We start from the raw sequence: 14,932 nt of genomic DNA on the forward strand, positions 1-14,932 counted from the left end.
TTTAACCTAAGACATTTGCTGACAGCAGTATTATTTACTTCTGATCCTTATTCTGCAAAGCCAAACTAGCCCAAATTTATTTTTTAAACAAAACAACAGTCACCATCTAGTTAGATCATTCTATTCCTGACTATCCTCACAGATGTTCTCTTTTTCTGCTCCAATATAAATCCATCCTTTCTGATAAACTCTTCATCAAGGGCCCATGCTATTCCAGATGTGACCCCTTTACTCCCTCTCACACAATGGAAGTGACACATCCACATTCTATCATTCCTGAGGCTGTAAAATGTCCTTTTTCCACAGCTGAATCAAATTGACCTCCTGAACCCAGGTGTCTGTCCTCCTCCTCAGTGGTTTCCAGACAATGGATTGCCAAGTGATGGCAGAAAATTTTGTTAGGTCAGAGCTCATCTATTACACTGCTGGAGCCATCGTGGGGCAACAATCACCTTCAGCTTGCTGTGGTGCTCGGTGTGTGAGGAGAGAAGCTCCTCTGTGCACTGCACGTCGTTGGGAAGTTCAGTCTCTGCTAAGTCTGTTCCAAAGCTCTGTAGCATCTGTGCTGTTGTTTTTACTGTCATTGCAAAGTTTTCAATAGCCTGGAAAAGCAAAAGCATAAAGTCACAGATTGGTTATTTACCCTTAGCCCTTTAACAGCACTTCATGCTTCAGGCACACCATGCTGCAAGTATTACATGCCTGTAAAGCTGGTCACATTGCCTTTTTTTGGGTGGATGTGTTAAAAGTTACAAATTAAACCACAAATGACCTTTTCACAGGTCTGCACATATTGTCACCTCCATGAGCCAATGGGGAACTCCCAGAGCTCAGCAGACAATGAAACCACAGAGGACATCAGCTTCAAAGGCAGGCCTGGAACTTCAGATCCTCTGCCCATGCTTGCTGGGAAATTCTGCTGCATTTAAAATTTTAATGAAGGCTTTATTTAAGTTGAGAACACTACGAAAATATATAGGGCAAAGCCTTTATATTTATCTAGCCATTGTTCACTCAGCAGTAATCTGTCTTCCCCTGACTTCTGAATATGTGCATCTCCATCTTGCTTATCTGTATGAGATGCATTCTAGTCCCTCCCTCCCATCTGTCCATGCTAGTACACAAATACAGGAACAAGTAACTACAACTACAGTTAAAATGCATAAATTCATGGGATCATTGCTGTTTCTTTATCACTTGGGTGCACCAACACAAAACTTGTCAGAAGTCTGGTTTTAATGAAGAATGGGGAAGTAAGGAAGGCTAAAAAATCAATGCCACCTTCTTAGAGCAGAATATAATGTTCAGACCTGTGACACTTTATATCTAGCTGCATGGAATGTTTTTCCATGATCATGCCCAAATTTGGAGGAGGCTGTGTTGTTCTGTATAGTTCTTTATTCTTTGTACATTTTGAAATAATCCCCCACAGGTGTGAGTCAGTCAACAAGCACTAGGGATGCTGTTACACCCAATCAAGCACCATGTAGCTGTTGCACACTGCATTCCTTTCTCCAGCAATGATGGGAATTCATTGCTTGCAACTGTGACAGATGAAATTATGCTGTGTGCTCAGTGAAAAACAAACTGGAGGTAAATCATCATCCAAAAGATGTAGAGAGAAATTAGCCCACATTTGTGATCTCAAACATGCCCCCATGAAGGAATGCTAGCAGAGTTCACAGCCTTCTTCCCTTTTCCCCCATAAACCCATGTCTGCTTTCAGCACAAGCAGTACAGACCCCCACACATGCTCTATCTTAGTGTATGCTGCTGTTCTCAGCACTGGAACTACTGGATTAGAGTTGGCTGAAATGTCACACTTCTGACTGCAACACAGACATGGCCATCCATGACCAAAGGCCATTTACTGAAAGCCAAAAATGCGCTCTGGAGGGAGAAAGTCCACAGACGCCTGGCAGCCAAGAGAGGAGAGCAGAAACAGCGAATGATGCAAGGAGGTTGCTGTGTCACTGTCATTTAGCCAGAGTTTAAAGCTTTTTCTGAAGAAAAGCACTGGCAGGACAAGACATGAGAACACCAAGAGAAGCAGCAAAGGACATGAAGACCATAGCTCAGCAAGGCTGGAAGTCAGATTGTTTCAAGGTGCCATGGAAGCTGACACTTCCCTGGTGACAGCCTCTTATCCAGCAGATATTCCTTGGCTGACTGCACCATGAACTTGTCAGTGTTTCACTTAATAGCCTGCTTGCCCCCACTCTCTCCTGTGCATATGAACAATAAATTGTTCCATGTACCTAAGTCACATCTGTGGATTGGTTTCTTTCCAGTCTCTGTGCTTGGTAAAATTTTTTCTAACAAATTTAACCAAAACCTCTGGGGATTACATAGCCCTACTCCTGTAAATTCTTGGCTCATTTTGTTTGCATATTTTACCAAAATATATATTATTGCTTTATGTAGATCCCTGTCATTAATAATAATACAGCTTTTTTATCCCCCTTCATTTTTTCAGACCTTTTGTTGTTTGAAAGCTCTTACAGATGATTCATTTCTTCACACTCCCCCTTCCTGCAAGGACATTTTCTTATTTTTGATACTTTTGACACATAAGCCTGTTCACTCATCTCAACTCCAACCTCATTATAGTCAACACAGTTATAAATGTAGAAAATCAATGCTAGACGAAATTCAAATTCTATGTTTGCATATTTAGAAGCCTGGAATATTTGGTGGTTCTCAAGGAGACTAAAATTTAATAAGGACAACAAAGCACAAAAGAAACTATAGCAAGAAAATTACAAAAGTGGTTTGACTTAAATTACCTCAGAAAAGCTCTTTTTGTGGGTTAGGTGTAACCAGCTCATCAGCAACAACAGACTCAAACTCAGAGCTGCTCAGATTTTTGCAAAACATCGAGGCTTACATTGGATGTGGGCTCTAATCTATCAATCTTGCAAGTAGGCCCACAAAGAGAGACACAAACATTGTATAAACTCTCTGTGAAATTAATTATTTTTCCAGGATTATGACCCAGCTTAGCACATTTTTGCTTAGGAAGAATGAAACAATATTTTGTCTGCTAATGTGCCAGAGTTTGGAGTCTGTTTTTTGTGAACTGTCATCTTAACTGGCCACCGTAATAAATTGTTTACATTGTTTTGAAGCAGACACTGAAATGCATTAACCAGCCCAAAAAGGAAGCAATCAAACCTGTACAAGTTTCCTCAATAGAATAAAAAAGTCTTTCTGCCTTCCTACTAGCAACTGTTCTTCAGTTACCCAAAATAAGACCCAGCATGCTTGTATAGTATAGAAATGGAAAAAAAGTATAGTGCCCTGAGTATTTTTATTCTCTTAAAAGCATGGACATAATTAATAATTAAAGTGAGATTTTTGACCTTTGTAAAGTCAGCAAAGTGCTACAGCCTATTTTCAATTTCAGCTGAAGGCCTATGAATGCCATCAATTATTGAAAAGGCAAGAGAAGGCCTTGCTGAGTAAGAATACCACAACACAGTTAGGCCCTGGGCCAGGTACACAGTGAGATACAATTACTGCTTCCATTACAAACTTTTGGGGAATTTGCCTTTCTCTGTTTGAGTCATGGATTTCCTCTTTCCCCGAGTCCCTAGCAGAATCCAGAGGCTGTACTGCTGAGTGGTTGCTCTGCATTTGTGCCTGGGCAGCTGTGGTGTGATGTGCAGAGCAGCACTCACCGTGCGGTGATGGATCCACTGGCTGTGCCCGTACTCCAGGGTCCCTCCCAGCTCCCGTGTCAGCTGGCTCTTGTCAATGTAGCCATGCAGATCAGAGACAGAATTTAACATGATGATCTGAAAGGAATCCAAACACACTGGACTGAGAGAAATAACAAACCTTCTAATCAGTGTTTCTAGGATTTGGGTTTGCCTGAACGTAGATGACCACTGCAGTTCCACCAGAGGCCATCAGTTCTCATTTTGCATTTTCTCATGCAATGGCCACAGTTTATTTTCCCTACATTTTGCCTTCTCAATGTGTACATGGACATTCTTGAACTAACCTTGGTTTGACATCATCTTCCTCCTTGCTGGGCTGACTCATTTTGCATGTGCATGAAGAGCAAAAGTATGGTACTCATAATGTTCACACAAACTTCCATAACATAATTTATTCTCTAGATAACATTTATTTACAGAGAAATGGAGGCACAGGCAAGTTAAGCATCTTTTTCAACATAAACCACTTGATCCAGGGAAGTGCTGAAATTAAACCATTGAGAATAAGATTTTTCTTTCCATTTTCTGATTTTTTGGCACTGTATGTTTACTGAATTCACTGGCATTTTTCCATTTAAAATCATAATGGAATAAAAAGGAGAAATGTATCTAGATAAATTCTTTTACTTTAGAATCTCCTTACCACTAGACTTGCTTGAAGAAAGCCAAACAAGATTTGAATTCAGCTTCAGATAAGCAGCATTAACTTTTGGCAACCTCTGTAAATTTGTCAACACAAGTGGTTACACAAGTAACACTCATTTATTGTTGTTCCAACAGCTAGAAGATTTGCCAGGATTTCAGCAACAGAAGAATAAAAATTTGAGCACAAATTATTAAGAATTTTAAATAAATAAATGTCCAAAACATGTCAAATGTGTTACTTGACCCTATTTAAAGAAAGCTTAAGTGGCTCTGCATGTCATCAGGCTCCAATGGAGCATGGTAAATACACTGACAAACACTGTGGACAGTGAGATGAGTGCAGATATATGGAGACAAGAGGATGCATATTCTAGGCTAACAGTGCTCTAAGAAAAGCCTCAAGAACAAACCCAAACAAGTTTTTAGCTGATCTTTGTTACAGAATCTTTCTAGAATAATTCAGCTTGGAGGGAACCTCAGCTCTCTAATCCAACTTTTTTCTCAAAGCTATGTCAGCTGTGAGATCAAACCAGGTTGCTCAGGTCTTTATCCATCAAAGACTTAAAAACATCCAATGATTGAGATTGTACAACCTCTTTGGGCAGTCTGGTCTGCTGCCTGATTGTCTTTGTGGTAAGAAAGTTTTTCCTTATGTCAAGTCAGAGCTGCCCTTGTTTCACTTGATGTCAGTTATTTCTTATCCTACCACCACACACAAGCTGGCTGCAGTGCCCAGTAACCTGGAGGGACTGGAAAGCTGCTGCTTTGTCATATTAACCCTCCTAAGCCTTCCCTTCTCCATGTTAGACAAGCACAGTTCCCTCAGCATCTTCTTACAGAGCACATGCCCCAAGTCCTGACCTTCTTGGCTTTCCAAGATTACTCCAGGTTAATATTTTTCTTGTACTGGGGGAACCAAAACTCAGGGTGCTCTCAATGTGAATTAATTAGAGCCAAGTAAAGGGGCATAAGTGGTTGTCTCAACCTGTTGGCTATGCTCCTGTTCATACTGCTCCTGTTAATGCAGGATGCTGATGGCTTCCTTTGCTGCCAGGCACACTCTGGCTCAGGTACAGCTTGCTGTCTACCAAGTTCCCAGCTACCTTTCTGCAGAGATGCTCCCCAGACAGGCTACACTGTGAATCATTGTCAACAACAAAACTGTTATGTTGTTGGAAGGGAAGACCATAAGTTATTTCTTGAGTAAGAAAATCCTTGTGGAAGGAAACTCTTTCCCAGTTGCAGGACGTTGCTTTTCCCCTTTGGTATATAAAAAATAATATGCTGGTCAGCCCATTCCTTGAATTTTTGTTCCAGTGGCCCTGTCTTGGAGTTTACCATCTACTCCTCCTGATTTAGTGTCACCTGCACATTTGATGACAGTGCAGCCTGTTGCCTCTTCCATGTCACTGATGAAGACATCAAACAGGGCAGGTCCCAGCAGGTATCACTACAACTCTCCATTTGTTGCCCACTTTCAGGCAGAGTATGGCCCATTACCATTACCCTCCTAACCCATCATGAAACTAGTTTTAAAACCTCATGTAGTTGTCCATCCATCCAGACTTTAACCTGACTTGGACACAAGAATGTAGTGGAGCATGATCTGGCCCCAGGGAGCCATACAGGCTGAAAATTCTCAAGTAGGCCCTCACTCTGTTCTTTTTCACTTCCATCACTTCATCTTCTCCTTAACCCCTGTCTTTAAATGCAGAAACAAGGAGACTTTGTTGGTGAAGAAACTTGTGGCAAAGAAAGGTATCTCAGCCAAAGTTAAAGGAAAAACTGTTCCCTGAATGTGTTATGAAACACTGTTCTGTTATGATCAAAGTAAGAAAGTTCAAAAAGCTGTATCATCTTGAAAAGGCCTCATACTGGAACATAAAGTCTATGCACTTATTCTGAATTGGAAATCACATTTGAAAAAGTAAATCTTAACTGCTTTGTAGCTCTTCCCCATCAGAGATGTTGCTGGCAAGTTGGAACTCTTCTGATACTTCAAACCCCACTGAAAGCACAGAGGTACACTGTCATGCAGTTTCCTTTTAGGAAGAATTTTATGTTTGTTTTAACTTGGTATGCTCAGCATGAGCCACTAAACAAACCTATTAATATTGCCAGCTATGGTGCTACCCAACAGGGTGTGGGTCTTAACCATGCAGGCATTCCTGCAGGAGAAAGCCTATGAGCAATCCAGCATCCATCTAAAAACCCACTCTGAGAGGGCATTAGCATCTCCCATGCTGCTTGCCAGACAGGAGACAGCCACAGTCTGTCAGCTGGGGAGTGCAAAGAGCAGCAGTTTAGAAGAGAGGGGTCAGTGTGGAACATGGAGCTGTGGGGGGACTGCTTCTGGATGAGTTAGGCTGTCAGAAAGAAGTCACAGACTAAAAAGCTCAAGGAAGTATTTGCTATGGACAGATTGTGCAGACTTTTATGTATGTTCTGAAGATGCTTTAATTCACTTCCTATGATGGGAAGCTCCTTGGGTACATCTCTGAGTGTTCCTTTTGAATTCACAGATTTTAATCTCAGATGAACATTGCTGTGTCTCCTATATTTCTATATCTTGATCCTGGCTAATGATATCTAATCAAATCACTATCCCAATAGAAATTTACCTGATGAGGTTTTATTACCCACATTTGTAAGTCAATGTGATATAAATCCTGCATTTCCTTTTTGTGTCTGGTTGGTTATTGAAGCCTTTATTTCCAGCTCCTCTTTGATCTTCTGGTTTCTACTCATTCCAGTATTGATTTTACCCAGCAAATCTATTTTTCTGAGCATATTTGCAGTCTGATAGCTCAAATAAATTATTAAGCAAATGTTTCCTTAACAAACACACACAATATTCTTGGAGCTCCTTTTGAATGCTCATACCTTGGTCCTGACTCACAGTTGTCATAGAAAATGCCACCTATCCACAGGCCAGTTACATCATGAATGTTGTCATAGAGCCAAACACACAACACAAACAAACAACATGCAAGCAATTTAAAAGATTATTATGATATTGAAGGTAGGTACTGATCCCTAATTCCTTGAGTAAGCACATCTCCAATGGAACAAGAACTCTGTGGTCCTGTTCTCCTGCTTGGCATTTAGGATGCTGTTTTCAAGGAGGACAAACAGACATTGTTCTCAGTAACTTCCCTGCTCTGAAACTGGGGTATGCAGGGCATACCCAGATGGTATTTTTAGGATGAGCAACACAGGAGAAAAGCCCCTCCAGAGAGCATGACAGATCCCAGGAACTTAGAACATCTGTACTACAATCCCAAGTAACTTAGAATAGCATCAGGCATATGTGGGCAGCCTGTCTATAAATCTGACAGGCTGCCTGCAGATATCTGGGCAGGAGGCAGCAGGTGTGTCATGCTCTTAGTTTTTGTAAGGCTGCTCTCTAAGAGCTCTGTGGACATACCCAGGATGGCTCAAAATATCCAAGACAACCCCAAACTAAACTGATATCTTGATTTTCCTGCCTATAAGAAAGATAAGTTAGCACTTCATATTTAATGCAGACCCCTGCCTAGAACTAACCTCCCTTCCAACTTTGATCCCTTCCAAGTTTTGAAATGCAACTCTGATGTCAAATAAATTGCTAAAAGTATAGGAAATGCTGAATTGTTGAAAAATGCCAGTCCTTGATGAAGTTGTTCCTTTCTGGGCTGCAGCCACTGGTAGAAATGTTGCTATAGCAACAGATTGTGGCATATTAAATATAGATATATCCATTTTTTAAACTACTATAAAATATTTTGGTTTGCATTCAAATGTATTTTTTTTCATCAAGTTTGCATTTTACCAAAAAGCCACCCTTACCAAAAGACAGTAAATGTTACCATTTAACCACAGTAACCAAATGTCTATTCATGGTTCCTTTCCTGTATGCACTGTAATAAATAGATGCTGTCTCTCACTTCAGGAGAAGCAGAAAGTGTTTTTAACACCTGAACTTCCAACTTGAGTTTCAACAGAGCTAGAATTTGTTGGAGAAGACCATAAGTATTTTTTAAAACAACATAAACCCAAAAGCAAAATCCAAAGCAGTCATCTGAAATCCCTCCAGTAAAGTCACTGTGGAACACAGTATGAGTCTGATCCAGGATGAAATATCATCAATAATCATAATTCAAGTTTATGCATAAAACTTTAAAAATTTTGACGCCACATGCAAACATGCAGCTAAAAACAACCCCTAAAAGACCCCTGATAAAATAATCTCCAACTCTTTCAGGATTGATAACCTTCTTCATATCACAGTCTCATCAACCTACACATATGCCAAGTGCATATAAAAATAACTAAAACACAAACTCTGAATCTTGAGGGCATGGGAATCATAAAAGACATTCAGAATAAGCAATGTTAGAGGGACAGTCAGCACTGCCATGGATAACCCATCAAACAGTGCAGAATTCAGCCTTAGGCTTCCACTGCTCTGTAGTCCTGAATACTTATGTTTGTCACTGGAGTGGGATCTGCCTCTGCCTACATGAAGGGAACATCTCCACTGAGTTAAAATGCCAAAAACTGAGCCACATTTTATAGTTAGACTAGACATGGGAACGTGTCCATTAAACACTATGAACCATCCACTGCTCTTTGGCATCACCACACAGACCCAGATGAAAGGCCCCAGGTGCCACTTGCAGTCATGGGTTATGGGAAATTTCTGAGAGCCCAGAACTGCAGAAATGGAGAAAAGAAAATGCATGGACAAAAAACTGCATGCTTACCGGTACCTTCATTTTAAAGTCATCTCGATAGAGTTTAATGCCAATGTCAGCGATTGCCCTTTGGATAAAGCGGGAGGGTCTCAGGACAAACACCAGCTGCAGGTTCCCTGGAAATGCTCCCTGCAAGAAATATAGAATTCTTAGAAGGCACATTTCTACCTTACAAGGGATTTTTCAGCCAAGTGTTTCCTCACCAGCAGGGCAAAGCAGGTGGGGCTTACTGAATCCAGCTGCTCATCGCCTCAGCTGGTCCATTCAGCATGTGCTCATTGGCACTGTTTCCAAACCCATCAGGAAGATTGACCCATGTATTTTACTGCCCAGCCATATGTTGTTTCATGATACAGATTTATCATTCCTGACTATTGCCTTTCTCCCTCAGACCCGAATCCCACCAAGTCCCACTTGCACCACCGCACCATTTTCCCATTTTTTAGGCTGCAGCCACTAGAGGGCAAAGCTGGCTGCCCACCCTGGACTGGTGAGGGAAGCCGGTAGCACAGATGAGTTCCCCAAGCTGACCTATCTATTCACTCAGCAAAGGGTTTTGAATCTTTTTAACCTCACATATTTTTACACACAGGCAGACATTCAATATGTTCATCAGATATGGCCCTGCCTGCAACACCCAGCCTACATCTCTCACACTCCTCTGAGCTCATCAGGCATAAAAAAAGAACAATTTCTTGAAGAGAGCAGCAAAAAAGCCTGAGAATTAAAAACATTTCTGTCTAAATACCTTGAAAGAACTTAAAGTCGCCTTTGTCATCCCACCATCCTACACCTCTGTGTGTAGGTGCTTGGTCCTCTCACAGTAACTGCTCCTAGTAAGAGATGTATAAAACCAGCTGCTTGTTTTAGCACTGGAAATTAGTGCCCAGCTCTGACTTTTGCAAATAAGCTATTAAGAATTTCTGACAGAGATTATTTACTACTGTGCAAATAGATCCCAAATCCCTTGGGATCTATTTCTTTCATAAGCAGGCCACGTCATCCTTCCTCAGGGCACAGAAGGGGTACCTCTTAACACTCCTCTAGGAACCAACTTCAAATTATTAGAATTTATATTGCAGTCAACCCAGAAAATAAGGAATTTGTCCTAATTCAGCAGTAAACAAGACTGTGTAATTTGTCTCTGCAGCTTCCTCCCTCTCTTATTTAACACTTAGGAGCTGCAGAGCCAGGGAGAATCTGCATCCACAGCCAGAAAATGGGAGCTTAAAATGAGCAGAGGAGGCTGTATCATGTGCTGAAGGTTCAGCAGACAATTTTAATTTCTAGAAGTTAAAAAACAAAAGCAAGCACTTACTGCTATTCGTGTCAGGGATGCCTTGACTGCACTCCATTTGTCCCGTCGTCTGTCTATGATGATGATGAATCCGATGCTGGCAGCCTCCAGACTGCAAAACAGATGAAATAGGTGTGCTGGGTTACAGGGAGACACTCCTGTTCCAAGGCAGAGAACTGCAGCAAAACACAGCCTCCGTCACGGCACGCTCGGAGCCCATTATGAAAACACAACGTACAGTGGAAAGAATGAATATTTGGCAGAAACGCACATGAAAAGGAAAGCCAGCAAAATTTCTCTTTCCAGCATAAGGCTAGCAGCTTACACAAAACATGAATATTTTATCTGCTGAATCTCTCAGCTGCTGTGCTACTCTGCTGTCAGTCTAGGTGACACGAATAGTTCAGGATCACAAAATACACTGTGGTCTTTTGAAGACAAAACCCCCAGACCTTTTTTTTTCCCTGCAAAATTAGACACCCCCCTACAGTCTTCATTCTCCAAGTATGCTGACACCTGACAGGGGCACTGAGCTCCAGGACATCAGTATCCCCTGACTTGTGTACACAGAGCCCCAGGAATTCTGGTAGGCAAAGCAGAAAATAGAGTTCTATTTTGCCAATCACAAACTTGTTCTGGGGTTGCAAGTCATTCCAAACTATCCTTTTCAACATATTGGCTAGAATAACAGTTCCTGTTCCTTCTCAGTGCTTTTCAAGGAGGATCTAGGAGGCAGTGATTTGGTGCTCCATTCCACCTTTGTAGACTTCATAAATACCCCATCCTCTCTTTCCCTCTCAAAAATTCCACTCTGGAGTGCCAGGTTTCAGTGGGACTGCTCTTTTCTCTGCCTTTCAAAAGCACTCAGCATTGGAGAAGCTAAGAAGTACACAGTGAGTGTCCAGAACCTTCACTAAAGAAGGATGGCTCAGTCATCTCAGAACAAACCAGAGGCAGGCAGCAAGAGTATAAATGTCATAATCAGAGGACATAGTGCAATCAAACATCCTATCACAGGTTAAGGGGAAAAAATGGTTTAAAGTATCTCCTTGATCCCTATTCCACTGTCCATATAAGAGCCAACTCAGGAACTGCTTCCAATGGGTCATTTTATCCAAACTCGTGTCAATAATCTACTGAAGACTATCAACACAGTAACAACTCTGAGCTCTTGTAGCAGGTCTGCAGGATCAAAAACTGAAAGCCAAAGTATTGTGCAAAACTGGGATGCCATGTGAATGCTCCTAGTAGTTCATACTGATAACAGGAAAACTCACTGAATTTTCCAATGCAGTATTTTTACAGCATTCCTCTGAGGATTTAAAAATTCAGTGACAATACATGACCTTTCCTCTTTAGTAGTGCAACATGCAGCTCTCTGCAGAGAACAGAAAATATGTTTGCAGCAATGCCTCTCAAGCACAGGGAAGAGAATTTATCTGGTTTACCTTTCATAAATACACAAATGTATACATACTTTTCAGTAGTCTTAGATATACACAAACACAGACACATCCTTCAGTAGCTCAACAAATATTCCACAGAATGAAATTCCTTGATAATGTTCAAATAAAGGCAACAAAGATATTGTGTGTGTTGCAGATGGTTACAGGAAGGGTGAGAGAAACTAAACACAAAAGTGTCAACCTGGGCCCTTCATCTTCAAATGATGTTCAGCACAGCATCAGCTGCAGTCACTGAGATAAGCCAATGGTACTTGTATGTTTGCTTTTTGATGTGAAGGGGTTTTTTGTTGTTTTGCTTGTTTGTGGGATTGTTTGTTTTCTGTTGTTATTGTTGGGGGGTTTTGGGGATTTTTTTCTTTTTAGCTAGATAGGACTGACAAAGTCCTAAACTTAACCAGGGAAACAGAGAGAGTGTCAGCAAGGGATCCTATTTCACCAGCATGCTGAAAGGCCATGCCAAGGTCTGAATGTCATTTGGCACCAAGGGATGGATGCAGGCACACAGCCACAGGAAGAGGCTTGGCTGAGATGGCAGCATCAGCACAAGTGGATGTACAGCTGAGAACCCCCACTCCAGTGGGCATCCAGAAAAAGTTTGTTTAGGAACAAACACACACACACATTCTAACAATTTTCTCAGTGTCAGTACTGTAATATCTCTACCCTCATTATGAAAATGCATTGGGGTTTCTCTAGTTCTCTGAAAAGGAGGGTTTGAAGACAATCCTGAAGAGCAGATAAACATCAGGCTTGCCTCCAAAATAAATTCTGTCACATTTGCCAATCTACAGATGTCTGGCAGAAAGGTTCTCTTTCCCTGAATGAAATATCTGCAATCAGCAGAATTCTTCCATCTTCAGCTCTATATTCAGGTTTGCTCTTGAACACTGACTTGAGATGTTGAATTTCCTGACCTCTTTTGGAAGGAGAAAAGGACATCTGTTTATCAAAGTACTTAATCCATGCCAAGCTAAAGAGAAAGGAATTCTGGCCATGGAATAAAGCAAGTAAAAAAGGGCTTTCTGGAGATATCTAGTGCATGCACAGAAGTATGCATGTACATACACCATGATGTTACTGAGTGTCTGTGGATGTGTTTGTATGCAGACTCCTTTGGTGGAGCAGTTGAACCACAGGGAAAATGAATCAGGTGACAAAAGTCTCACTGGGCTGATCTTCAACCCTATCATATGTTTTGTCAGATGAGCATATAAGATTAATTATTACAGAGGGACTTAGAAAGTTACTAACACTAAGTGATGTTATCTGCAATCACAGAGCTTATCTCCACAACTAGCATGAACATTAGTCTACAGGATATGCAAAGTCAGACACCATAAAAGACAGATATTCTCTCTACATTTGCCTGGAAAATTATGCTGATTTTTCTGGTTCACTAAGCTCTGAAGAAGGAAGTATTTTCTATGATAAATAGGATGAAGGGCTTTTCAAACTATACATCTTCTTACCTGATTCATGGCCATAACTTTGTAACTCCAGAAGAGTTAGAGACTGTTCTCTGTTCTTAGTCACTTTGTTGGATACCTTCACATCTTTCTTGAGAATTAAAGTAAAAGGTGGACAACTAGCAGTGAAATCACACACAGGAATACTCAGGCTATTACACAGGAATACTGTTATTTTACACAAAGCCCTATCTAGTACACCAGTGCTGGCAAAAGTAACAATGCACACCCTTTACTGCTTGCTGAGGTACATGGCAGAGACAGTGTGTGCATGGACCAGCCAACTGCAGATTGACAGAGCTCTGCTGCACCCAAACAGACCCACAGCTTGGGCCTCATTGAGTTTGAACTCTACATAATTATGTCATAAATCACACAAAGCTTGCTGCTCAGGTTCTTCTTCTAAATTAACATCTTTCTCCCTCACCATTTACAGAGATAGTGGCAAGTTTCAAATGGTGATTCAAAAAATGCAGGCAGTCTTTCTAAAAGCACTGCAATAAAGTGCAATAAATATACTGGAAAATTCACATCCCTTCAGTGTGCTGTGTGATGAACCTAAGAGCCAAACCAAGGTGCTGGTATGCAGAAAATGTACCTTGAAACCCCAGCTTGACCTTGAACAGGTCATTAAGAGCAAACTGAGCAGTCACTTACTCAACACAAGTTCTGGTGATCCTGTCTGTGGAGTGAGATATTACTCACACGTATCTCAACATCTGTAAAATAAGTATATCACAGCTCTCCTGACTTACAAAGTTTTGAAACTCAGTTCTTCATTCTTTGCACATGGCTCTGGGATTCCTCGGGGGAAGAGAAGATAGAAGAGAACTGAAACTGTCTCAAAGCAAAGGTCCATCTAGCCCAACACCCTGACTCCAGTGTTGGTAGATAGTGGCTGCTGAGACAAAGGCAGCAGGAAAATGAGAAGGACAGTATTTCTCTTTATATATATTCTCCCAAGTCCCAGCATTAAGGAATAAATTAATTTCTTCAGCCTGGTTTGTATTTGAGTCATTGTGTCCAGCTGCCATTGATGGAGCAATCTTTCATGAATTTGGCTAATTTCTTTTGAATGCATCTGTGCTTTTGGGCATCACACAGGCTGCAGAAGCTCAAAGGGTTTCTGTCTGTCATGTTGACAATGTAACATGCTGGTTCCCCACATGTGAGAAAATCACTGGGAATCATCTCCCTGCATACCAAGTACAAAGAACTGAAAAACTACTTTTATGGTTTTCTCAGCCACTGCTGCTGTTGTATATACCCTGGGGCTGGTCACCCTCCCAGTACTGAAGGAGTAAAGAAATACTCAAAACAGAGTTTCCCCTGGATGAACAAAAGTCCCACAGAGCAGAGTGAAACAATGAAGCTGTTAAGTTCACAGTATGTGGTTTCTCTCAGCTTGCTTTGGCAACCCTTTGGCCATGACTTTGGCAAATACACATAGGTGGAGCTGTAAAACTTCTCACTCAGACTTGAAGGAGGCACGTTTTCTGCTATGATCCTCTGAGCACCTTTTTGCAGAAGACCACAGGAAATGATAAATCGTTGCTGCGCTTCTCACTAGTACAAACAGCCATGGTCTAGAGACAGGATC

The 14,932-nt window shown here is 41.3% G+C and overlaps 1 protein-coding gene across 1 annotated transcript in view; it reads right to left on the bottom strand.

The window, feature by feature from the left end:
* MCF2L2 (MCF.2 cell line derived transforming sequence-like 2) overlaps positions 1–14,932 on the bottom strand; it is a 151,102-nt gene that overhangs the window by 92,551 nt on the left and 43,619 nt on the right. The window contains exons 5-8 of the mRNA XM_059478959.1: positions 10,422–10,512; positions 9,113–9,232; positions 3,681–3,797; positions 453–602 (exon numbers count right to left, since the gene is read on the bottom strand). Of these exons, the coding sequence (XP_059334942.1) occupies positions 453–602; positions 3,681–3,797; positions 9,113–9,232; positions 10,422–10,512 (478 nt within the window). The remainder of the gene's footprint in view (positions 1–452; positions 603–3,680; positions 3,798–9,112; positions 9,233–10,421; positions 10,513–14,932) is intronic.

This window comes from Ammospiza nelsoni, chromosome 10 (genome assembly GCF_027579445.1).
Source record: "Ammospiza nelsoni isolate bAmmNel1 chromosome 10, bAmmNel1.pri, whole genome shotgun sequence".
NCBI classification, from domain to species: domain Eukaryota; kingdom Metazoa; phylum Chordata; class Aves; order Passeriformes; family Passerellidae; genus Ammospiza; species Ammospiza nelsoni.